General features: G+C 46.5%; 2 protein-coding genes across 6 annotated transcripts; both read left to right on the top strand.

Annotated features, from left to right (window-relative positions):
* The first annotated feature begins 175 nt into the window (after positions 1-175).
* Positions 176-10,069, top strand: glsl (glutaminase like). Of its 3 annotated transcripts, none has more exons than XM_026310474.1 (21): positions 176-1,038; positions 1,898-1,998; positions 2,947-2,990; positions 3,172-3,268; positions 3,670-3,790; positions 4,134-4,200; positions 4,482-4,594; positions 4,874-5,003; positions 5,257-5,324; positions 5,421-5,584; positions 6,146-6,204; positions 6,550-6,597; positions 6,672-6,730; positions 7,082-7,148; positions 7,227-7,277; positions 7,388-7,564; positions 7,877-8,008; positions 8,532-8,624; positions 8,705-8,766; positions 8,957-9,097; positions 9,596-10,069. In XM_026310474.1, the coding sequence occupies exons 1-21, from the start codon at positions 992-994 to the stop codon at positions 9,678-9,680; spliced, it is 1,926 nt and encodes a 641-aa protein (XP_026166259.1). In that variant the 5' UTR covers positions 176-991; the 3' UTR covers positions 9,681-10,069. The 3 variants fall into 3 exon arrangements, with proteins under 3 accessions (XP_026166259.1, XP_026166260.1, XP_026166261.1); XM_026310475.1 differs by lacking the exon at positions 9,596-10,069 and adding an exon at positions 9,513-9,590; XM_026310476.1 differs by lacking the exon at positions 176-1,038 and having other exon boundaries at positions 1,984-1,998; positions 3,172-3,249.
* A 1,418-nt stretch (positions 10,070-11,487) lies between these two features.
* Positions 11,488-24,405, top strand: prr5l (proline rich 5 like). Of its 3 annotated transcripts, XM_026311269.2 has the most exons (11): positions 11,488-11,822; positions 15,347-15,499; positions 16,773-16,906; positions 18,160-18,240; positions 18,774-18,822; positions 19,747-19,804; positions 20,065-20,156; positions 20,771-20,908; positions 21,552-21,669; positions 23,168-23,371; positions 23,889-24,405. In XM_026311269.2, exons 3-11 carry the CDS (start codon positions 16,785-16,787, stop codon positions 24,188-24,190), a joined length of 1,164 nt encoding a protein of 387 aa, XP_026167054.1. In that variant the 5' UTR covers positions 11,488-11,822; positions 15,347-15,499; positions 16,773-16,784; the 3' UTR covers positions 24,191-24,405. The 3 variants fall into 3 exon arrangements, with proteins under 3 accessions (XP_026167054.1, XP_026167052.1, XP_026167055.1); XM_026311267.2 differs by lacking the exon at positions 15,347-15,499 and having other exon boundaries at positions 11,491-11,822; XM_026311270.2 differs by lacking the exons at positions 15,347-15,499; positions 23,889-24,405 and having other exon boundaries at positions 11,495-11,822; positions 23,168-23,580.
* Positions 24,406-25,290: the final 885 nt, after the last annotated feature.

The following is a 25,290-nucleotide window of genomic DNA, read 5'->3' as shown; positions in this document are numbered from 1 at the left end:
ACCTTATGTACTTCTAATTTGAAGTACTTTATATACTGCTGGGTAGCTGACGTTAACTACCTTATGTACTTCTAATTTGAAGTACTTTATATACCGCTGGGTAGCTGACGTTAACTACCTTATATACTTCTAATTTGAAGTACTTTATATACTGCTGGGTAGCTGACGTTAACTACCTTATATACTTCTAATTTGAAGTACTTTATATACCGCTGGGTAGCTGACGTTAACTACATTTTCAGAGAAAATATAATTTCACCAATGGTAAAAAAACAAGCTCTTTAACAGCTCTTTAATAAAACAAATCCAACTTTCAGCACTTGAGTAAACTGTGTTCACTGTGAAATATCCTCACCATAGTTGCACAAGGATTATCAGAAACACAGTTGTTTATGATGTACTGTGTAATTTGGGTGAACTGACCCTTTAATTCTCAGCTTTCTAATTATGTGTGTATTAATGTACATCGTGATGTCATTCGTGAAAGCCCCAATTTTGTTTTAGTTTTGTTATTATATTTCAGGGCTGATTATTATTATGTATTTATTTTGCTGATTAATTCACCAATTTTGCTCCATGTATTAAAATCCAAAATATTCAAAAACCAGAGAAAAGCAGTAACATCTTTATATTTGAGATTCTGAACACAGACATTTTAACATTTTGTTAGAAAATATTAAATTTAGCTGCAGATAATTTTCTGTCCTTTGGCAGATTGACTGTCACAGAAACTGAAGTTAGTTAAATCTTTGTGCTTACAAATATCTGGATCCCGTTCGGTCTGTCCTGCAGTACGTCACGTGTGTTTTCTGTGTCCTGCTATAAGCTGAAACTGTCTGTGTGGGAGTGTCTGCAGGCTCCCTCCTCTCCAAACCTTCCCATTCATCAAAGAAAGTTTATAGCCTGCAGACATACTTATAGAGGGCGCCAGGCTCTTCAACCAGCCGCCTCATCCTACACAAAATCCAGACTAACACACCTGGAGGCTTCGATGGAGGGCAGCCAGAGCCAGGAGGCAGAGGACAGCGCGTACCTGTGGTGAGAAACCGTGACACACATTTTATTCTGTTTGTTCTTTATGCTGCAGCTCCTGGTTACTCTGTGCCTGAACAATGCTGAGAACTTTTCCATGTAGTTAAGCTGGAAATGGTCCAAGCTGACATTCCTTCTGTTTGTGATGGACGGGCTGGGACGTGGCACAGTTTTCACACGACAGCAGCAGATACAAAAGGCCAAATTCTGGAACTCCTTCACTGTCAGACCCAGTCGGTTCGGACCCAGTCATTTTATTAGGAACTCCTGTGTCGGACCCAGACGGTTTATTAGGAATCCGTGTTGGACCCAGTTGGTTTATTAGGAACCCCTGTGTCGGACTGATCAGTCTAGTCCAACAGTCCAGCAGTGAATCCTCCTTCATTAAGGTGATAATGTTCAGTTTGTGTTCAGGCTGTTTCACGGCTGATGGTCATTTTGGAGGCTGCAGTTTGTGCTGTTGGACTGGACTGTGTTACACTCAGAGATGGTCCCTTCATTAAACCACAGACCTCCCACTGTGTAAACAAATAAAGTTTACCTGTGGTTAATATGAGATTTCATTATTCTGAGTTAATCTAGTAGCGTGAGTTCCTTGTTTCTACAGGCTGTTTTCTTGTTGAGCTGCTGAAGTAAATTAAACATGTTGCCTGAATCAGACAGACGAGCTTCATATGGATTTATGTTCAGATGTATTTAAATATAAATATTTTTGCAGAGAATGGGGACTGGACCCCATTCACACACTTCACACACAGAAGGAATAATTACAGGAAGACACCCCAATTTCAGTTCTCACAGCCGGAGAAGGAGGTGGAGGCAGTAACCAGTGGTTGTCAGAACTAACTAACTGAGTGTACTGCAGTTTTCAGAGAACTCCTTCTCTCAGACGCAAATGGAGGAAACGTTACGGCGGTCTGGACGGCAACAAGCTGCTGGAGCCCAGTAAAGAGCCAGACATGAAAGGTTTGTATGTTGTGTGCGCGAACCACCCTGTGATTACTGTTCCCCGAAGCCGCCTTCAGTGGGCGGAGTCAGCTCGTGTCTAAATGAAGTCCTGACCACAGAGCTGCGCCATGAGCTATTTTTCTACCTTCAGTCTCCCACAGAAACACTGAGGATGTGATTTAGTCCAACTACAGCAAACAAACACACACAGCTGCTCTTATTACATAACGTATATACTCACAGCATAATCTGCTGCCACCTTTTGTTACCTGTAATTAGTGGTTTAAAGTCTGTAATTAGGTTTTTAGTAAGAAGGTATGTGACAGAGGAACGAACAGAGACCAAGTTAACTCCGTCCACTAACATTTGCTTCCCCCCGGTCAGACTGTGGCTTCCTGCTTTGGCTCTTCTTTGGTTGTTCTGACATTTGGTCAGAGCCTGGTTAAAGCTGCTGCTTCTGTGTGTGTGTGTGTCACTGAGTCCAGATCCCATCCAGAGACTGACAGCACCAATGAATGTGATGAATCCAGAACCTGGTTCAGCGTATGGGTCTGTGCCGTAGACCTCCAATGTTGTCCAAAGTCTATTAAAAACCCAGCAGGGAGCCACACCGCTGACCTGGCTCACATGGTTCTTCCTCACCAACAATGGGAGGCCCGTCTGTTTCCAAAAACCAGCTCCAGACTCTGAGAACGGCCGTCACTGTTTACAGGCTCTGAAGGACCGGAGAGTCCACTGGTCTCTGCTCTGGTTCTAGCTTCTCTCTGCTCACAGCAGCGTCTGGAGCTGGTTTTTGGACAAAGACGGACCTCCTATTGTAGGTAGGGAAGAACCATGTGAGCCAGTGCTGCTGAGGACACCACATTCATCGTTGCTGTTAGTGTCTGGATGGGGTTTGTGCTATACAGACAAAAACAGATTAAATCACCTGATCAGGCTGAAGTTTCTTTCTATTTTCTGTGGCAGAGGATGCAGGGATGTCGGCCCAGCAGAGGAACACTGAGGACCAGGTAAACCTGTTGGAACATGTCACTCTGTTTATCTGTGTAGTCAGACTGTTTTCTGGATCAAAGCCTCAGACGCTGTTGTCGTCTTTCATCTGAACCCAAACCTATGACTGAACGCAGAGGAACCAAATCGCTGCCATTGATATTGAAAAAGATCATTTCTTTTGCTTCCTCTGTTCTCAAGGAAGCAGCTCCTCGTCCAGCACCCAGGAGCCTGATCCAGAACCAGATCCAGTCTGCAGTCCAGAAGCCCATCAGCCTGGTCAGTCCTGGACCCTTAGGTATGACAGAGCTATACGGGTCCAGGTCCTGTCCTGGTTTTGTTGGGTATGCTGTGTTATACACCCAGGACCCCCCAAGTGATCGTACCCACACAGAAACCTTTGAACATGTGCTGACCTGCAGCTTTCAAGAGCCAGGAAAGAAATCTCAGGAATTTGGGGAGTTAATGACAAAATGTCCTTTGAATGGTCCAACAGAATCTGTAGTTGCTTCATGCTCTGCAGGACAAAACACACCAGTGTTTCTGACCTGACATCAGGACAGTGTTTAGTTAACCGTTTCCTGACCTGCCTGAGGTATCATTAAGGTGTGGTCAGGTTTAGGCTGCTGCGTGGCCCGTACTGTGCTGCATGATACATGGTGTATATCTGATGGTAACCAAGTGTTCCTGTGTGTGCAGTGGTCAGCAATGGCTGCATGAAGCCTCCTCTCCCCCAGGTGGCAGTCCAGCCGGAGGACAGAGGTTTTGTCCCCTCCCAGCCCTGGTTCCCCACTCAGCACAGTCCATCCAAACGCAGGGCGTGAGTCTAAGATTCCTGTTAGTTGAGTCCATGAGTCTTATCAAGGCAGACAGCAGTCACACAGAAAAGGGGCCTGACGACACCACTGAAGGCATCACTTCCTGTTCTGACACGAACTACAAAAACAAATATGCTAACTATGGCTAGCAGTGTTTTTAAGACGTTCCTGTTTGGTTCCAGAAAACTTTGATTTTTTCCTCCAAATATTTCACGTTTCTTTGGCATAATAAGTTTTATATGTGAAACATGTCAAGAATCAGCTTCCTGCTAACTGCAGGGCAGAACAATAAAACATAGAAGACTAAAATATAAAAGTGCTGAAGTAAGTACTGTGTTGTTTCAGGGCTGCGGATGTTCTGTTCGACAGCTTCGCTTCAGATGGACGAGTTAACGTCAGTCAGTTCTTTGAGGTACTTTACACACAGACCCACACAAACCCACTGACACATCAACAGGAGTCTTTTTAATATGGACATATCAATTAGTATCAGGGGAATATAAAATCAAGACTTATGTTCAGTCTGAATGAATGTTACAGCTATGAAACACTGAATTAACCTAATTATGTCACACGCCTCTTCTCACCATAATGAAGATATTTGATCTTCAGGAAGCATCTGTGTGTTTTTGTTCAGTTTCTGGTTGATGAGGACTCTCAAACAGTTTGGGGGTTGTTTGTTTTCTCTGCCAGGCTATCTGGAGCTCGGGACTGCACAGGTCTGACTCTCGGCTCAGAGAGTGTTTCTTCCACCTGAGAAAACTTCAGGACGCTGAGGGATCAGTGGACAGAAACACCTTCCACAGGTTCTTCCTTCTAGTTTCCCTCTGTTTTTTGTACCTCAGGATTGTATCTGGGTCCAGACCTGGTTTCAGTGATTAACCCAAAGCTTTCAGAAATGATTGTTTTTGCAGATGACACACTACTTTATTTCCTGCTCCAATCCGACAATAAATCTAGCTTTGATGAAGTGTGTGGACCTGATGTCATTGTTTTTCAGTTTTGTATCGGTTGCAGGACTCCTTTTCAGGTTCAGGATGAAAGGTCTTGATCAGGTTTTAATCTGTGGTCATGTCCTGCTGTAGGTGCGTCACAGGATTCGTCTCCCTCATACTGAAAGCTCTGCAGGGGCGATTTGTTATTCCAGACTTTTCTACCTTCACTGAAGAGACTCAGAAGTTGTTTTCCAGGTGTCGTCAGCTGTCCTCTGTACAGGTGGGTCCTTGTCAGACACCTGTTGGTCAGTGGTCAGTCACACCTTCTTATCGCTATAATTGAATCCCCTGGGATCAGTTTCCAAACATAATGTTCTAAACCAGCCTGGTAACTGCTTTTGGTAGAAACCTAATCCAGACCTTCAGATAATCCCCACATACTCAACAGGATCAAATGATGATTTAATCTAAGCCTGCCAGTGGGCTAAACCAGGGATTATTCCAACAGATACTGTTCATGTTTGTCCACCCAGGACAAAGACAGGGAGAGCGTGGACAGCACTAAGTGGGGTGTCTCCATCTGCACCGTGGATGGACAGAGGTACGTCTAATACGTCCCCTCTGACAACATCTGTTTCTCAGAAACATCTTACACCTCACATCTTATTGTCTGTCTGTCTGACTGACTGACTGTCAGGCTGTCTCTGGGAGACTGGGCCAGCTCTCTGGTCCTGGGTGAGGTGTCATGGCCTCTGGTGTACGGAGTGGCTGTCGACCTGCTGGGCTCAGACCTCGTCCACAGATACGTCGGAGTTGAAGAATTCTCCAGACACGACTCTGCATTCACACTCAGTAAAACAGGTCAGGAGGGGTGGAAGGTATTAGTACTTTACCTGAGTATTTCCATGTTGTGTTACTTCATCCTTGGACTTCACTACATGTCAGAGCCAAACCTTGGACTTTTTCCTGCTCTACATTTATCTGATAAATTTAGTTCCTGTTCAGAATCAGATGGATCCAACAAAATACAGACTGATCATCAAACTTTATTGATCCCTGGGGGGAAATTCCCAAGATACCCAGCGGTATATAAAGTACTTCAAATTAGAAGTATATAAGGTAGTTAACGTCAGCTACCCAGCAGTATGGAAAGTACTTCAAATTAGAAGTATATAAGGTAGTTAACGTCAGCTACCCAGCAGTATGGAAAGTACTTCAAATTAGAAGTATATAAGGTAGTTAACGTCAGCTACCCAGCAGTATGGAAAGTACTTCAAATTAGAAGTATATAAGGTAGTTAACGTCAGCTACCCAGCAGTATGGAAAGTACTTCAAATTAGAAGTATATAAGGTAGTTAACGTCAGCTCCACCTTTACCAGCTCCAACATTAAAGTGATGTTTGTGAATCTTGGTCTGTGCAGGAATCCCCCACAGCCCCCTCACTGAGACTGGAGCCATCGTCACTACATCCTTACTGCAGGTCAGTCTTCCCTCCCTCCATGCCTTGGTCTACAGACCTGTGCAGAAGTTTCAGGCTCAGAGAGAAATGTGTTGCAGAAACGAAGCCATGAACAGTCTTTATTTCTCATTGAGCTTCATCCAAAGTGACTCCATGATGCTGAGCTCAGGACTCGGCTACAGGAGTCCTGCTTCTCCTGCTCTGAACCTGGTTCTTTAGGGCCGGGCTCAGGGTCAGGCTGTGGGGTCAGTCTTCGACCTTCAGATGGCTCCTGCTGGGAAAGACGTTCTGAACATGTACAGGGGCTGAAACTTGCACACAGGCTGTTAACTCTGGTGTTTGTCCCCTGTTGTACTGTGTCTCCAGCTGGCAGGCAGGCAGTGTGAGGAGGAGGAGGAGGAGAAGTACGACTCTGTAAGTGATGAAGACAAAGGTAGAAACTCCAACCCTCCTCCCAGAAACAGAATGACTGTTTCTTTGTACTGTAGGTGCTGAACGTCATCAGAAGACTCTGCAACAAAGAGCACGCCAACCTAAACTGCCCCAGGTAAGATTCGGATTCATCCATCCATTATCTGTACTCGCTTATTCCTATTTAGGGTCACAGGGATCTGGTGGAGATCAGGATTCTGTAATTCTAAAATGATAAAAAGTTTATGTTTGTGTCTACACCCTACACAGGTTTTAGTAGAAATACTTTCATACAGGATACTCTGGTATTATCTCCTGCGCTGTACTGTTCACACGGCAGCACTAATGATACTCTGAACATGTAGAGCTTTGATAAAGTACATTTTGCTGATCCTGGTCTATTGATCAGACAAATCCACCTTTCACATTCAGTGTTTTCCACATGTGATGCCAGATGCACAGTTTTTACGTGTTGTGTGATCTTTAGTTATCAGAGCAGCAGGACGGCCAGTGTCAGACTCCATGCTCTGTCATTCTACCTGCAGGAGAAAAAGGTAAAAATACTTTTAGAAATCACCATCGGTGCCGCCTGGTGTCTCCTCCTGTCACCAAACCAAGCTCCTCTGTTTCAGTGTTTCCCAGAGAAGGTGGACGTTAACGCTGCTTTGGCCCTAATGCTGCAGGTACAACTCGTTTTACTGTCAGACTCCTGCAGTAACACAAACTGCACTTTGTCGGACTCACAACACAGTCTGAAGAAAAGCTCATGTGCTGTGTCTCCACTGTCTGACAGTGCTCCTCGACAGAGGTCACCTGTGAATCAGGGGCTGCCATGGCCGCTTCATTAGCCAATGGGGGACTCTGTCCACTGTCAGGTGACCAGGTGTTGTCGCCGGCAGCAGCACGGAGTATGCTGTCCATGATGCAGGTGGCAGGGATGAAGGACTATTCCACAACCTTCCACTTCAAGGTCCAGTCTCTGTCCTCCACATTTTCAGCTGAAATAAACGAAGAAAGATAGAAACACTTTGGTCCAGTGCTCATGACTTTGACAACATCAGTATTTCTGTAAAAATATGAGTCAATTATTACACATTAAGTCTCTCATGTGATGTTTTTGTTAAAAACACAATGTTGAAGTCTTGATTTTAACTTTATGAAGTTACAGAAAGGTTTATATTTAATGTTCCAGTTAAATAATCAGTAATCCTTCCTTTTCCTCCTCCACCTGTGACTCACTGGAAACAAAGGAAACTGGCCTCATGTTTTGCTCCTGTTGCAGACGTCGATACCGGCAGCGTCCAGCAGCCATGGCTCCTTACTGGCTGTGGTTCCTGGGGTTTTGGGGCTAATGGCGTTTTCTCCAGAGTTAGACGCCTGTGGAAACCCCTGGAGGGCCGTCCACTTCTGCCAGGTAACATCTTGGTCCTGAACTAGCAGTAATGAGTCCTGTCTGATTCTCAGGGATTGTGGGTGAATTTAGGTCAGAAACCCGTTTGTTCCAAGAAGCTCTGACGTCCAACGACAGAGACAGAACGTGACGGAGGCGAAGATGCTTCTTATTAACGGCAGCAACAGGTCGAGCAGCTGGACCATCGTCTGAACAGGAGAGAGTTGGTCTCATTGATCAGCAGCTGCAGTTTGTGATTCCACTCACGCTGCAGACTTCACATTAAGAACATCGTTACGTCATGTCCATTCATCTTCACATCAATGTTCAGTTTGTACTCACTGACCAACACGTTCAAATCTATTTGTAGTTTGATTCTTGTTCCCACAAGAAAAACTGCTTGTTAATCATTTTTCACTGATGAACCGAACATCTGGCCCAATCAGTGTTGTGTTTGTAGACCTGAAAAGTCCTGACTCACGAGAGCTTATCCCCGACTGGCTGTTGTCTGTCTTCTCTGCTGACACCTGGCTGTTCGTGTGTGTAGGAGCTGGTTTCAGTGTTTCAGCTGCACAGTTTTGACATCAGGACCCCATTCAGGCAGATTCTGGCCTACAGACAGTGGAAGTCTGAATCTGAGGTCAGTTCTGATCCCAGACCAGTTCAGCTCAGTGTCCACAGGATCATTGTTGTCTCACAGAAACCTTCTGTCCTCTGCAGGGATACCAGGTCATGAACATCCTGCTGGCAGCTTTTAAAGGAGACGTCCAGACTCTGAGAAGGTAACCAGACCTGTCGGATGTGAATATTTTGACATTACAGAGACACTTTAATACCACTTCCTATGAAAACAGGCGAGAAAGAAACCAGAATAAACCAGCACCATCGGCCCTGAGACCAGGTGTAAAGATTTCTGACTTTGTGATGACGCCTCCACAACAGTCACATTTCTTCTTCGGTGGTGGTCTGCAGGTACTTCCTGTCTGGAGTGGATGTAAACGTGGTGGACTATGACGGCCGGTCGGCTCTGCATGTGGCGGCGGCTGAAGGTCACGCAGAGGTCATCCGCTTCCTGCTGGAGAACGCCGGAGCAAACCCCACCCTCAGGGACAGGTGAGACATAGGACGGGAAGGTGGATTTTCAAAATAAAACATGAAGAGCTTAAATAAATGTTGTGGGGGCTTGATGACTGTAAGTTTGTTTTAGGCTTTAGGTTCATCTTTGTAGGAGAGATGCACGTTTCTTCACTTCTGCTGTAACCGCCTCCACAATAACATTTTGACTATGCCCCAAAAAATCTCTAAAATCTTTGAATTATTACTTTTTAAATATTTTATCACTTTGTGACATGAAGATCTTGGAGCGTTTTAGTGTTTCAGCCACTAAACAGGAACAATCACGGTTAAGGAAAATAGAAAAGAACCTGTGATAAAATCATCTGAACAAACTTTACATTAAGCTGCACCCATGCATGCTGACAAACATGTGCATTGCTCCTCGTGTGGAGCGTTGTTGTGTGTGAGGCAGTCTGATGACCCTTTGGCACTAGAGGAACCTGACGCACTCGGAGCAGAGGATTTCTGTCTGATGCAGTTCTGTCTGTGCTCCAGGTGGGGGAGCTCTGCTCTGCAGGAGGCTCGGAGACACAACAGAGAAGCTGCCGTTCAGCTGCTGCAGGCCTCCCCCGAGCCTTAACCCGACCTCTGACCTCTGACCTATGCAGCACCTGCCGGTTCTGCAACACGGGCAGAGTTTCCAGGAAAGAGCAGCAACAGGTCCATTGATCCATAAGTCCACGGTCGATGCTGCGATGGCTGATTTCATCAGTTTTATTTACCCACTGATTCATCAGGTCATCATGTGAAGAATCAGCAGATTAACTGGTAATCAATCATTATCCCTGATCCAGAAAAACATAACAACCCAGAACAGTCCGCCCATGTTCCGGGTTTGATGTGGTTGATTTAAACAAAGAAACGAGTGCACGCTGTTGGACTGAAAGCAGCTCTGGGTGATAGGGGCCCACACTGTGTCCACACGCTGACTCCCAGCTGGACACAAGCACTGAATGAACCATTAATATTCTGTCCGCGTCTTTTGGCCGCTGTGGTTTTTAATAAAGCAGCTTTGAGTTTCTGAGAAGTGACTGTGGTTTTCTTCTTCAGCGTATACAGCCAAGCCAGACTGCTGCTTACACACTGCAATCACAGCTTTTCCAGGACTGAAAGGTAAAAATGACTACAGCCAGAACGAAGTTTTACTTCTACTTCAGTAGAAATGACAGGAACTACTTCTTCTCCTGGTCTGTGCTGTCAGCTCACAGATTCACACAGCACAGCCTCTGATCAGTGTGTGATAAGAGCATCAGTGTGGTTATCTGTAAGTGACATTTAGTCTCACTGCTGTAAAACAGGAGTGAAACTAAAGACTCATCTGAGGATAGAAGTGATGTAAAACATTCGACTGACAGATGAGCAGAGCTCAGAGGAAAAATAACAACCAGTCTTTCCAGATTCAGCTGATTCCATGATATTTAAACGATGTGTCCAAACACTGAGCGTGAAAACACGAGAATCTGATGGTTTGGATTCTTAATGTATTTACCAACAACATGTTTGCTCTTTGCCATTGCTTAGAGTCTGATGGGGAAACAGTGAAGTGAAGTGCGCTGAGCACTTCCTGAACTCACTGTGAATAAATAATAAGTGAGATCATAAACCAGGGAAGTGGCAGACCCACTTTCAGCCACGAGACCAGCTCAAACATGTGAGAGTAGAGCAGTGTGGCCTGGCACTGACGAATGATGAGACTTTCTCAGGTTCAGTCTTCTCTCCACCAGCTCACAAACTGTTTCTAGACTTTCTCAGAGCCTGGACTCTGGTCAAGTTCACGGCAGAGCCGCGCCGGACGCTGGCCCAGTACCCGTCACAATAAAAGCACAAACAGCAGTGGAACCATTTAATGACTGGTGTGTCTGTACGAATGACTCTGAGGTCACACAGGACATTTTATTATAGGCCAGTTACAACAATTAATCGGCAGCTATATTGCTGTATATACAGGATATTACGTTTTTAGGCAGTAATTTAGAAAACCTGTGTTCCAGCTTCTCCAATCTGAGCATTTGTTCAGGAGATGAACAATTCTGGTGCTGAACTTCTGGGAAAAGTAAAATGGGCCTTTAATGTTTAATTAGGGAAATAATTCTGGGCTGTAGCCCAACTTCCTCTGTCCCACTGGAACCAAGGATGTTCCTGCAACCACACCCTCTGTACTTGAATCCAGTGGAGGTGGAAAGTGTGTGTTCATAGAAAGAAACGGGCCATGCACTGAAAGGGATTTATATTGATGACAATATGAGACGGAAACGGAGTGTACCTGGGCAGTTGTTCGCTTTTTTGACAGGTGATGTATAAGAAACTCTGCTCAGGTACTTCACCACAGACGCAGTACTGACAAGCAGCCTGCACCACGACTATACTACTTAGAGCTTTTTTCAGCAGGTTGTAGGAGTAAATGTACAGTGAGTATATATTTGTCCGCTGTTGAAACAGTATATGGCGCTGCCTTTTACTTTGAAGGGAGCAGCCGGAAGTGCGGGCCGTTAGCCGTGTTAGCTTGTTAGCTGAGTTCGGTTCCAGTAAAACCCGAGGAGACTTTCTCGGTCTGACTTGTGCGGAGGAAGTCGCTCTCACTGCGCACAGAACAAACCGTCCGCTGGACTTTGCGCAGCTTTTTCCGCCGAGAATGAAGCGACGTGTCCGCCGGTAGCGCCGCGGCTGATGCGGTCAGGACCGGACGATTATTCACCTGCACGACAGAAGCCCGGTCACACAGGTGAGTTCCCGCCGATACTCGATGTGAAAACTGCTGAACAGCACGAGCGCACGTGAAATTCCTCACCTGTTCCCGCTGCAGACACGCAGCGTCTCACACCTGCAGACTGTTAACGGAGAGTCCCGGAAAGTAACACAAGGTCCCGTTAGGACCATAGCGGGGCCCCGGTAAACAGACAGTCTGGATATAGACCCGCACGGTCCTTAATGATGGTTTATGGTTGATAAACAAGTAGAGTCTGTGCAGAGACCAACAGGTAGCATGGAGACAGGTGAGGAACAGGACAGGTAGCACCGAGACCGTATAGAGACTGACTGGTAGTATCAAACCTGAGGATAGATCTCCAGGTAGGAGAGCTATCCTCAGGTTTAGGACTCTAGGCTTTTTAGACGGCCCTCCAGGTGTTTGCACATGCAGGTAGATGTAGGTCCTACAGACAGACCTATGTGTCAGTTGGGTCTGTGGCTGGTCTGCAGTCGGACTGACCCAACGGTTTGCAGTCAGGAACCACATGCAGAGACCACAACTTCACGTATTCTCCTCTCAGGCTTTGGGTGAGTCAGAAAGACCAAAGTCCTCATGATGCAGGTCCAAAGAGGAATTATTGCAGGAACGAGCCCCAAAGCAGCGACGGGACAGTCTGGAGTCTCAGTCTCTGGACGGGAAAACCTTGGATCTGTCCTGAACCCATATAACAATTTACTCTGACCTCAGAGAAATGAGAATGAGGCATTGTGGGAAATGGCTGAATGTGTGAGGGGATTTCATGGAGCTCAGGCTGATGTTTCACTGGTTCTGCTGTGCAGCCTGGTTTAATCCTCCGTTTAATCCAGTTCAGTTGAGTCCGTAGCAGATTCATCAGCAGCCCTTCAGTTTGTCTGTGGGCATGTTGGCCTGAAATGTGCTGGTTTTTCTGTGACATCAAATCAGTAACTGTGGATTCTTGAGCAGTTTGCCTGTAGATGAGCTGGTCTGAGAATGAGGTGGTGTCATATCGCTGATTGATCAGCTTGATCGGCTCAGCAGCATCTGAAATGACTGATGCAGTGATGTTTGTTTCTGACTCAGAACCACAAGAGAAAAGTCCCTGGTATGAATTTGCAGCAGCCTGCCTCCCTCTGTAATTGCATTAGTGTGTCTGAGTCCTTTCCCATGACGGGGGGTTTCTGTTGGGGATTAGCCCACATGCTAACACACGCTGTTGTCATCACTGTCTCCACTTTATCTCAGAATGTTTGGAGCCGTTTTAAGCTGAGCCTTTTGTTCCCCTAAGTGCTGGGAACTAAACTCTGTCTGACTGGGCTTGGTTCTGTCCCAGTTTTCAGTTTCACAGACCAGAGGCATTGAGATGTTCCTGGATTGTCTGTCTGGTTTTCACTAAGAACGTTCTTCTGTTTGTTTGTGGACGAGGGGGAAGAAGTGTGAGTGTTTCAGGCTGAGTCCACATCCCGGAGGTTCCTGCTGTTCCCATCAGACCTGCTGTTTGATGTCAGGGACATGGACCAGGTGTGAACCCCCTGAGCTCCTAAACTGCCCCCATGCACAGACTGAACTGACATGTGAAGAACAACAACATCATTTGTGCTCGGTTTCCTCCAAAGCTGCTGGGTTCCCATATGTTCCTTCCAGTTTGGCTCCATCAGGAGCTTCTCCATAAATGTCCAACACATGTGAAGCGTCCTGGTCTCTCCACTGCCCCCCCCCCTCCATGTTGGTGTTTCCCACACTGAATGATGACGACAGGCGACATGTGCAGAGGAGGGAGACGCTAAAACGACCATGGATGAAATACACAGTTTGATTATGATTGTCACTGCTGTAAACTTTAACAGTCAAAGCTTTGCCAGAGTCTGTAGGAGTCGTCCTCTGGGGACCATGAGTCTGGGTTTGATTAGTGTGTGTTTGTGGATATTTCCCATCATCTTGTGGTTGTTTTGCACCTTTCTGTGTGTCCCTTTGAAGACGTTTCCCTCTTTTTTTTTTTTTTTTTTTTTGTCCTGTTGGCTCCTGCTGATAGTTTTGCGTACGTTTCTGGGACATTTCGCAGGTAACCCATCCCCGGGTCGGTCAGGTTGCTGTCAGGACTTTCACATTAAGGTGACGTGCAGGTGATGAGATGCACTTTACAAAAATGTTTTCAGTGACATGGAGATGACGCTGGACTGAGCTCCACATCACACACTGATGGGATGTGAAGTGGGGGAGGATCTGAAGGAAGGTGGTGGTGTTGGTGGGGGGTGTTGACCTTTTTGTGATGACGGGTTTTGGTGTGTACCAGATGGGTTGTCATGGTGACGGTTACATGTGTGGTGACGCCAAACGCCCACTTTTACAGAGCAGAAGGTGAAACAGTTGTTTTTCTTCCTGAGTGAATCATCTTCTCAAACGTATACACTCTTTGGATGAAAGCTGAGAGGTGTGTGTGTGCGTGCGTGCGTGCGTGTGCGTGTGTGTTAATCCCACCCGATCATGTGAGTGCTGTGTGCTGCTTTGTGCACACATGCTCTCATTCCCATGTGCGACCTGCACTGTGTGGCATCGTCTGACACACACACACACACGTCAGATTTGGTGTCACCCTCCTATGATCAACCACCTGCTTTTCTGAGCATCTTCATGACCACACAGGGTCTGACAGTGGTTACCGTGACACGAGCAGCCCGTCATGTCATGTCTGAATAAGATGCTGTTCACATTTACTGCGCTGTCACAGGAACGTTACTACTGACGGCTGGGCTGGGCTGTAATGTAGATTCAGTTGTTCTGATTGAGTAAAAAAGTTCACTTTCATTTCTCTGATTTCAGATGTCGAAATATATTGTCTCGTTTCCCATCACCTGCCCACAGGTGTAAACCTAAATGCTGCCAGGCTTAAGGCTGCAGCACCAGGTGTGATGTGTAACCAAGTATGTGAGTAATGTTGTTTAAAATGTTGGTTTGTTTTCCATAAACTTTCTGGAAAGTCCCCGAACATCTGAGGCAGGTCTCTGACTTAAAATATGTAAATGTGTGGTACACAGTGCCTTTCTTAAAAAATTAGATATTGGAAGATACAGAATCCTCCTGGATTCGGGTTCCAACAGATAAACGGCTCTGAATGAGTTTGATCCAGGAACCGCTGCAGCTGAGGGAGAGTCCAGGCCACAGGCAGCCTGTCTTTATCGACCTGCTCTGGTTTTGGCAGGACGCAGCCAAATAAACAATAGCGTGTTTGTGTTGATGCTCAGCACGGAGCCTCCCATTGGCTGTGGTCAAAGGACACAGCACAGCAAGAGACACTCTGAGATCCCATCAGCCACCTGGGCATAGTGCACAGAAATCAGACTCAGTGCAGCTGAAGGCTGAGCCACATAAGAACAGGAGGTGAGAAGGCTCGTGCCGACACTCTTGCAGAAGGAAGACAACCAAATCAATGAATCACAACTGTTTCCTTCTGCGCACATGTATCGCTAATGCAACCGGTCGAGGGACAAAACCACATACAGAGCTCTGACTAAAACATCACACTGAATGTTCTTTCTCAGGGAGGCGTCTCCTCCTCTGCAGCTGTACAAACGTTTCTGCTCTGATGTGCGAGTTTGTGGCCGGAGCCTACTGAAGGTGTGAAGCTGTAACCCATGGGTGGAGAGCGATGGTGAAATTGTGTGGCTGGATTTAACTTCACTGCAATAACAACAGTAAGTTTCCTGCAGAGACCAAAACCTCTAGCTTCACTTTTCAAATGACAGTTTTTCATCCCCTCCCTGTAAAACTTCCAACACATCAGATCTTGTCGAATATGATGTTCTGCTGCAGATGAAGTTCTCCAGTGTAGAAAGTACTTCAAACTGGTCTAGTCTTAAACAACTACTGCAGTAAAGTTCAACATGTACATTAATGCAGCAGGAATGTTCATCCAGAAACATCAGATATAACAGGGACCAGTTTTCTGCACAATGAGTACTTCTACTTCGATACATGAAGTACATTTTGGTGGTAATACTCAGGCACCTTTAGCTAAATAGGATTTGAGTGTCAGCTGACTCCAGACTGAAGTGACATGTTTGACAGTCAGCGAGAAGCTGTAACCTTGTGCAGAGTTCGAGCCGAGAACAGAGGGCCTGGCGTCTGTGTGTGCGGTTTCTGGAAAGCGGGGCAGAGTGAGACCTCTGTGCTGTAAACAAACAGGCTGGCCTCAGACCAGCGCTGCTGTACAGGAAGCTGTGGTTTGTTTCTGCGTTTCTAAATGAATCAGGCGCTGCTGCTGCTCCGCCTGCTGTCAACAGGAAGTTAAACCTGCACCGAGCTTCTCATTGTCTGTCTGTTTCTCTGTTTGTCTGTTTATCTGCCTGCTGAGAGTTACCTGTGTATAAACAGCAGCAGCACCTGATGGTTGAAATTCTACTTTAAAATCCTTCTAAAGTCCACTGTCTGTTGTTTCAGCCACATGTAATGTTTCCACTCCTGTTGATTGCTGTTTTTGCTTTGTGCATAACTCAATGCGTAGCTGTTTTCCTTATCCGTTATTATTTTAAAAGAATTGTACTGTGATGATCCTGACTTTTCATCCAGCACCTCCATGGGGTCGACATTTTAATGTGCCCAGTACGTCGGCTTGTTACCAAATACTGACATCCCCATGAACCAGTTTCAGTGCATATGATTCATATATGTCCTCCACCTGCTCAGCAGCAGACATCAGACAGACACAGTCAGAGATGAGCTGCTGAACATAGTGGAGCATTTAGCAGCTAAAGAGCCAGAGATTTCCTTCAGGAGGTGGTGGAGACCAAAGCCAGAGCTCAAAGTGAGAGAACTCTGGACTAAGATCCAGCAGGTGGAGCTGGAGAAAAGAAGCTGTCTCATTATAAGCTGTGATCAACATTTTGTTCCTTCAAATTATCCGACACATGAGAATCAGAAATGCAAACAGTGTTCAGTCTTAACACCACCTGTTTCCTCTCTCCGCAGCATCCAGCGTGCATGATGGGATCCTTCCGGCGTCCAAGGCCCCGGTTTATGAGTTCTCCGGTTTTGTCGGACCTCGCCCGTTTCCACGCCAGCTCGCCCGCTCTGCAGCTGTCCAACACCAGTGTGTGGAACAGGTCGGCTGCACCCTGCTGAAGCTTTTCTGAATCTGAATCTTGTGTTTAAAGTGTCACATGATGTGAAAACGTTTGCGAGTGTGGGACTTCCTTGTCGTAGCCGTGGATCAACGAGAAACAGGCCTCGATTTCTTTGCTCTCTTCTCCCAGCAGAATGAGCAGTGGGATGGAAATGAATTCGTCACAGTTTGAGCAGAGACATCCAGTCAGCAGCTGTGTGTTTTAAGACTTTTCTCAAAGCCATCGACCAGCGGCAGTGAAGATGTTTTTTGGTTAGACTTGAGTAAACCTCTGAACTGGCATACGATCAGTGTGTTATGATTCAGAATGATTAACATCTGTGGTCACAGCGTGAAGATGGTATCTGCTGTCTCCATGTAATCTGACTCTATAATGCCACAAACCATGTACAGATATTATCTCCGTGTGTTGAGGACACAAGGCTCAGGGAATGTGAGTGTTTTAGGTCTAAACATCAGCTCCAGGAAGAGGAAACGTGCTGGTTGTGTATTACTCAGAAGGTTGTGTTGAAGGCCAGGAGTGTCAGGTCTGGTCCTCGTCAGGCTGTAATGGTGCTCAGGTGTGTGATGGTTCAGGCACCTGCTCTATATATTTATTTGATTATTCTCTCCGCTCACTGGCCTTTAATCGTAAAGCACAGTGTTGATTCTGTCTTCGAGGACTGGGAACCACTGCCATGTCTGATAAACCTGGAATCTGTTGCTCACAGCCCTGCCCTGCCTGCCCCTCATGTTACCCCAGCCTGTTTTCTATCTGAATGCCTGCTACTTGTTGGACAGTTGACCAGCTTCAGAAACCACCTTCTGTCACATCTTTCTAATGTACGTTACAGAAACAGGCTCCACAAGGTGCCAGGATAGAAATGAGCTCTTTTCATCCTAATCCTGAAGCTTCGTTTATTCGCAGCAGTGCTCAGTGCTGTGGAGGTGACTCCAGGCCTCCTCTGAGGCTTCGGCCTGTTTCCTGCAGGATGTTTAGTGGGAAGGGGGGTCAGGGGGTCATGTCCTGTCATCCAGCTGAGTCACATACAAGGGCATTCACTCTGAACCAGCGCAGAATGAAAGAATCGCTGCAGATGGAAATTGAGTTTCTTTTATTGACCAAGAGTTCTGACAGGTTCCTGGTCAAACCGTTTTCACTGCCTGTGCCACGATAAACCTGTGCAGCTCAGAAAAGTCCAGCACTGTAGGAACTGTGGTCTCTGACTTCACCTGTGTTTCTCTGTCCCTCAGCGTCCAATCAGCTGTGATCAAGGTGTTCCAGGGCGGAGCTCTGCAGACTAACGAGCTGTTCACGCTTAACGAGAGCATCAGGTGATCAGAGCGTTTCTGTTTACATACAACACAGAACCAGGTTTGGTTGTTACGAAAGACGAGCAGACATGAACTGACACGAGTTACTTCAACTGAGGTGAATCTTCACGAGCTGGAAATGATGTCAAAATACTAAAGGTCAAGTTTATAGTTTTCTTGAGTTGTATGACCTCGACGCCTCTGACCCAGAGGAGAGACAGGGACCAGGTCTAGGTCAGACACGGTTGTGAAATCCCAAACGCATTTCACTGTTTTCTGACAAGTTACAGGAAAAATGGTTTAAGAAAATAGCTGATTATCTGTAGTTGCAGCCACAATAGATACAAGAACATCCTGGAACTGCCTGCAGCAGTAAACCTGCCTCTGTACTCTGGCATTCTGACAATGTGTCTGCAGGACGTCTGACCCTCACCCCTTTCAGTTGGCTGTTTGTGGTTCAGACCTGGTTTTAGGGTCCAGCTCAGAACCGGGTTAGGACTAGGGCTGAGGAAACTCTGTCTCCCTCTGTCCTGACCTGCTCTGTCTCTCTGCAGGTGGCTCCTCAAAACAGAGATGGGCTCCTTCATCACCGAATATTTTCAGGTAATTTCACTTTTTATTTCGTCTTTTGATCCATAAAACTTTAATTAAACAGAAACATCCTCAGGAGGTTTCTGTGTAACCTGCTGCTGCCTTTACTGAGACCTTCAGCTGCCTGGAGTCTGGACCTCATTATTAATGTTCTCCTGTGTGGATCACAAAGAGGGAGAAGATTGGTAATGCCTCAGAGCCACATATTATTTACACTCAGCATTAGTGACCTGAGCCCAGAGTGAAGCAGCAGAGTCTGCAAGGCGTCTCCTGATCCTTCTTATGACGAGCTGTGGCGGCAGACGGTGGAGAGGAGGGCACACATCCTGTTCCTGTGCATGACGGCAGCAGAGGAAACCTTCTGTCACTAATCTCCGCGCTGTGTCTGGTCCGTGTCAGGCCCGACGAGTCTTTCCTGTCCACAGTTCCGTCCTGATCTCTGTTCACAATGACCTCGGCGGCCCTCGGGGTCATCGTTACACCTCGTCCTGTTTTCCTACACGGACTGTGCCACAGCGACTCAGAGCGTCAGCAGTGATCCCTGCAGCTGTAACGGACAGGGCCAACGTGCTGATGCTGATCACTACTTTCAGCGGCGGTGAATCCACATTAGATGTGTAGTGAGGAGTGTGTGTGTTGATGCTGATGAAGCAGCTGCGTCTCCCTGATGGTTTGAGTTTCTGGACTCAGGAGACCCACCAGGACATGTTGCTGTGAAACCCTGATGGTCTGAGTTAATATCTGTTTCTCAGCAGAAATCTGCTGTTGGTGTTGGAAACAGTTTTGTCCTTTATTTGGGGAATCACCAGGTGACACAGGTTAAATGAAATAAAGCAAATACAACCAACATAAAAGCGGAGATCAGTAAAATAAGACGAAGCTGTACAGGAATGAAGCCTGTTTTATGAATTCATGTATCTCCTGTGTGTTTTTCAGAACCAGCTGCTGACCCGAGGTCTGTCTGAAGTCCTGGATCAGATCCTTCTTCACTCTGGTGAGACTGGTTAGTGGTGTCTAAGTACAACAGATCATCCCCATGGTCTGACCCAGCATCAGTTAGGACGTTAGGATGTTTTTAAGCTTCTCCACGGTATTGAGAGATGGTGAGGAAGAACCAGGTCACTCTGGTGTTGGACAAAGCCTGTGGTCAACAACACAAACCGTTTTCTCCTCAGTGCATTGGTGGGACATGTTGGACATGTTGTGGTGGTGTCAATGTGTTTCCATGGTAACCACCTGTCTCATGTCTCCTAGGTGACGACCAGCTCGGTGTCCTCGCGGACATGTGGAACAGATTCTTCACAGAGACCCTCCCCACCCTGCAGGCCATCTTCTACCCCGTGCAGGTGCAACACACACACACACACACTCTCGGTAACGTGAGACTTCATTTGTACCTGAATGTTACTGAGCAGATAAACTCATCCTGGATAACTTGGTGACTCTTTATGTTAATGTTCAAATTACTGCCTGACGAATCATGTTGGGAACTAGTCCCACTCTGAGCTTCTGATTGGCTGTTTGTCACCTTCACACTGACATAAATACAAAGACGTGTACACTGAGTTTGGTTTTTAGATGAACAACAGTTTTTTTTAAATCTATAAATTAGTTTGCACTTATGTCTGTTTCATTTTCTGCTGGCGTCTATTGCTTGTCCGTAAAATATCCAGTTATGAAATCGTGTGAAGTGCAGAGAAATGATCTGATCTGTCCCAAACACTCAGGGTTCAAAGGTCATGTCAGGAAATAAACCTGAAGCTGAACCTCTGACGAACTAAAGCTGCTGATTCAAATCCTGAACTCGTCAGGGTCATGGCAGTGGATTAACCTGCTCAGGTGTGGCTGACTCCTGTGTGTGTGTGTGTGTGTGTGTGTGTGTGTGTGTGTGTGTGTGTGTGTGTGTGTGTGTGTGTGTGTGTGTGTGTGTGTGTGTGTGTGTGTGTGTGTGTGTGTTCAGGGTCAGGAGCTCACTGTGAGGCAGATGGCTCTATTGGCCTTCAGAGACCTGGTGCTGTTGAAGCTCCACCTGGAGGAATGTCTGGGAACTGCCGACTCTGTCCCCCCACCCGTCACACAGATGCTGCTGGTGCTGCAGGTGAACACACACTAGTACTCACGTTAAAGGTTCAGTCCTTATTATTGCAGCTTATTTTTATAGTTTTCGTCCTCGTTTCTATCAGTTATGATCTGACAGGCTGGAAACTAACAGTTAAACCAGATTAATCAGTTATTTTGTTCAGACCCTCTAAAGGGCACCGGACTCACAGTCGGACTTTCAGAGTCTGTCTCTAGAATGACCCTCAGTGTGTCCAGACCCTCACACCTAGTCTGTTAGCATAGTGTAGCTTACTGAGCTAACGTCAGCATTAAGTCAGTATGTACAGGACATTAGCATTATACAGGCCAGCAGCTGCTGCTAATCAGATGTCTGACTGTGTCTCTGGGCCACAGGTGCAATCTGTAGTGTTTTCTACATCGGGTGACGTTGACTTTACTGTGAGCAAACACAACATTTAGCGAGGAGCTGAAATGAACACGACACGTGTAGTTCAGCAGCAGCAGGAGGGAAGTGTGGTCCCTGTTTTCACTGGGCTGGTGTTTGGCCTGAGGTAGAGGGACAAAGACCCTGAGCTCCTGGTCTGGAGGGTCCTGGCTCCAGGAGGAATCGTCTCAGCACAGTCTGTAATAATCAGGTGTTCCTTAATGTTCCTTTACTGACCCGCTCCTCTGTTTGTCAGGGCATCCATGAGTCCGGTGGGCCCAGTTCTGAGTATTATCAGCTGGAGCGTCTGGTGGAGATCGTCGTGTCTCCGTATCTCTGCAACGTCCTGCACAATAGAAACAAGCTGCTGTTAGGTCAGTACTGCTGATACTACTGATATTACTGACAATACTCATACTACTCATACTGCTGATAGTACTGATAGTACTGATACTCTTCACTATCCACTCACCCCAACCAGTCACTGACGTTGGCCTGAGCCCTGGTTCTGTTGGAGTTTTTTTTGTAGTATTTTAGTTCCTGATGCACATGTCAGAGGTCAGAGGGCGTGGCTCTGTAGTAATGATACGCCGCTCAGATCCTCTTAGCCAGAAGTGAGCTGCCTAATCTCCTGCTGTGGCAACAGGTTGGCGCCTTCTGCCATTAGGGAATTAACCAGGTCAAAACTCGCCCGTCACGGTGATTCACTTCAGTTCAATATTTGAATAGCACCAAATCACAATCAAATCATCTCGAGGCATTTTAAAACCCGACAAATCTTCGTCTCTTTAATGGAAGAAACCTCCAGCAGAACCGGGCTCGGTCTGGGTGGTGAGCGAGTAGAGGAGAGAGCAAAGAGCAGCAACACCTGCGGAGACAACAGGTGAACTGGCAGCAGGACACAAGACGAAATCTGACCTATGGAGATTCAGGGATTTAGTCACCGCACACAGTGTCTCCAACAACAAACTGCTCAGTGAACATAAGAACATGTTTATGTTGGATTATGGAAAATTGATATGAAACATGGAGGCCCCACAAACCAACATCACCCCTGTGGCCTGGATCAGCTGTAACCTCAGCACATCACGCCGCCCCCAAAGCCTGATTTGATTATGGTCTTAATCCCTGCGGGGCAGCGGCTCTAATGAAACTCTAAGGAGAATGTAAGAGGCAGTTTATGAGTCCGAACACAGACCTGGCAGCGTTTTGTGTTAGTGTCTCAGTTAGAACAAGTCAAAGTTTAACCTGATGATGAGAAAACATGGTGACTGACAGACCTGAAATGTTACATTTCAGCTGTGACACCAGATGTTTTTGTCCAGTTATGTTACGCAGAGACAGTGAACACATCACCAGCTGCAAACACAAGAAGTTAGTCTGATTGGGTCGATGGTTCTGTGGATTCTGGCTTCGTTCATCTTTTCCGACTCTTGTTTGAACAACTGGTTGTTTGGAGCCTTTGACCATCAACATGTTCAACAATCAACGTCGTATCAGCCACTGACCAGTTTGGTTTTGGTGCCTCCATGTTTCTGTTCCCCCCAGAAACTCGTCCCATCACCTAATGTTCCCCCCCACGTGGGTCAGACATGACCCCCCCCCTCCAAAGTCCTTCTGATCAGGTCGGTCTGTTCCCACACTGAGGTGGTCACATGATGCTGTGAATTAATGTTCACTCAACAAGAAACAAATCGGGCATGTTAGTATATTTCCCAGCATGCATTTGTTCAGTGAAACCACAGACTGAAGGAAACACATGTTCGCTCCCTGTTGTTTGTGTTGATAAGAAAAACTAAGTGAACCGTGTTGATGGTTGTTGAAACTTGAAAATTATTTGCTCACACCAGTTTATCGTCTCTCCTCGTCCAGAGTCCCGTCAGCTGCGGTCGCCAGGGCCGTTGCTAGGGAACCAGTGCCAGCCAGAGATCACCATCACTCAGCATCACAGCCTCACAGACTCGTCGTCTTTGGCGCCACTGGTAGAGCAGGAGGGCGAGGCCTACCTGGAGAAGGTCGGCGGTGTGCGGCGCCACACTGTGGCCAATGCGCATTCTGACGTCCGGCTGCTGTCAGGCAGGTTGCATGCTGGGACGAAGAAGAACAATGGGCTAAGAGGGGGAGGAGGTGTGGTGGGGTTTTTGGTGGGGGGCAGGCAGGTGAGGCCCAGGCCTTTCTCCAGCCAGCCGGACATGGTGGAGTCTCCAAGCGCAGGGGTCATTTACTGCCCTGACAGCTAGTCAGAGACGATACCAGAGGTAAAACTACGAAAGGGCAAACAAAACTGAACAGGAGAAAAACAATCAAACAAAAGATGATAAATGAAAACGTGATTGAAAAATAATAGAACAAAAAAAGAAATAACCTTTAGGAAAGAAAACAGAACCGAGAAATCAGACATGGGCAGAAAAGACAGGACAGAAGGCAGAAGGAACAGACGAAACAAGTTGGGCTGGTTTTCACTTTTCCAGGAGTCGGACAGCGGATGGCTTCTAACAAACTGGCTCAGTCTGACACGGTTTTGTACCACAGTGTCAGAGTGGTCCTGACGGTTGTCTACAGTTCTCTGTAAAAGTGCATCTTGTCTCTTCAGTGTCAACATCGAGTGGTGACACACCAGGACCTGATGCAGGATCACAGGACTGCAGGGTTGGGTTGGAAAACCGTTGCCACACCTGCAAAGTCCTGCAAACCCAAACGAATCCTCGGCTGAAGCAGCTCCTCAGACCCACACACCTGAACCTCCGTACCCAACTCTTCCAGCTGTCAGGGCCGCAGGAGGTGGTGGAAGAAGAAACATCATTTAAGAACATCAAGTGCCTGTTGTCTCCACAGAGATTTAAACCTTTACTCAGGCCAAAAGATGGAACAATGATCAGGGCTGCAGCTTCCTGATCCCATTGTTCGTTCTGGAAATGTCAGGAACCAGAGGCCGAGGTGACGCCCTGACGTTAATGAACATATCTGACTTATAAAACATTTGATCAACGACAGACCACCCGAGCAGAAAGACTTGGACTTAAAGTTCAGCAGTACTGGTCCAGGATCACCCCCCTGAGGACTGGGTCGTGTACATGTCGTTTTTTAGTAAATAAAGGTGATTGATGAAACTTAAGCTCTGTATTATTGAAAGCTGTCACTTGGTTGCTGGACTCTGTCTCTGCAGCGGCTTTGGTGCAGACAGAGCAACTTCCTGGGCAACTTTGTTCCAGCAAGTTGCTCTGTCATTGTTGCTGCAACATTCATGTACGCAGATGTGAACAGATATGTGTCTGACATGGTTCACACTGAAATAGGACTGGACTTTACTTCTGGTCCAGGCACACCCAAATATGTCACAGGATTAAAAAACTGGGCTCTTTCCATCCTCACCTCTGACCTTTGACCTCTGACCTGGGCAGCAGCAATCTAATTCACAGTATAACATATGTCAGAGTGGAAACCAGAATATATCCATTAGTATACAATGGATATATTCTAGTAGTATACAAACTGTTATTGATCTGTGATCAGCTGGAGAAAAGTTGGAACACAAACGTTTACCTGCAGTGCCCCCATGTGGTGTTTCTGAGAAGGACCCTGGACTTTACTGTTTGTGCTTTTACTGTTTCCGTAACTGTTCAGAAAAAAAGCTTCCAAGGCCACAACAGGAACAACTTTGCTTTCTGAACCAGCTGCTGTAGCCAGAGCACAGTTCAACTGGTGTCTTGTTCCTTCCACATCTCTGGTGAGTATGGTTTCGTTGTGACCTCAGACCCTTTACAGAGTAAAAGTTAAAATATGCAGAAATATGAAAACATCTGATCACTTTAGTTCCTTTTCAGAATCAGATGGATCCAACAAAATACAGTCTGCTCATCAAACTTTATTGATCCCTGGGGGGAAATTCCCAAGATACCCAGCAGTATGGAAAGTACTTCAAATTAGAAGTATATAAGGTAGTTAACGTCATCTACCCAGCGGTATATAAAGTACTTCAAATTAGAAGTATATAA

This window comes from Mastacembelus armatus, chromosome 6, assembly GCF_900324485.2.
Source record: "Mastacembelus armatus chromosome 6, fMasArm1.2, whole genome shotgun sequence".
Taxonomy (NCBI): Eukaryota; Metazoa; Chordata; class Actinopteri; order Synbranchiformes; family Mastacembelidae; genus Mastacembelus; species Mastacembelus armatus.
Note: the sequence above shows the minus strand (reverse complement) of the source record. Positions and strands in the feature narration are given on the sequence as shown.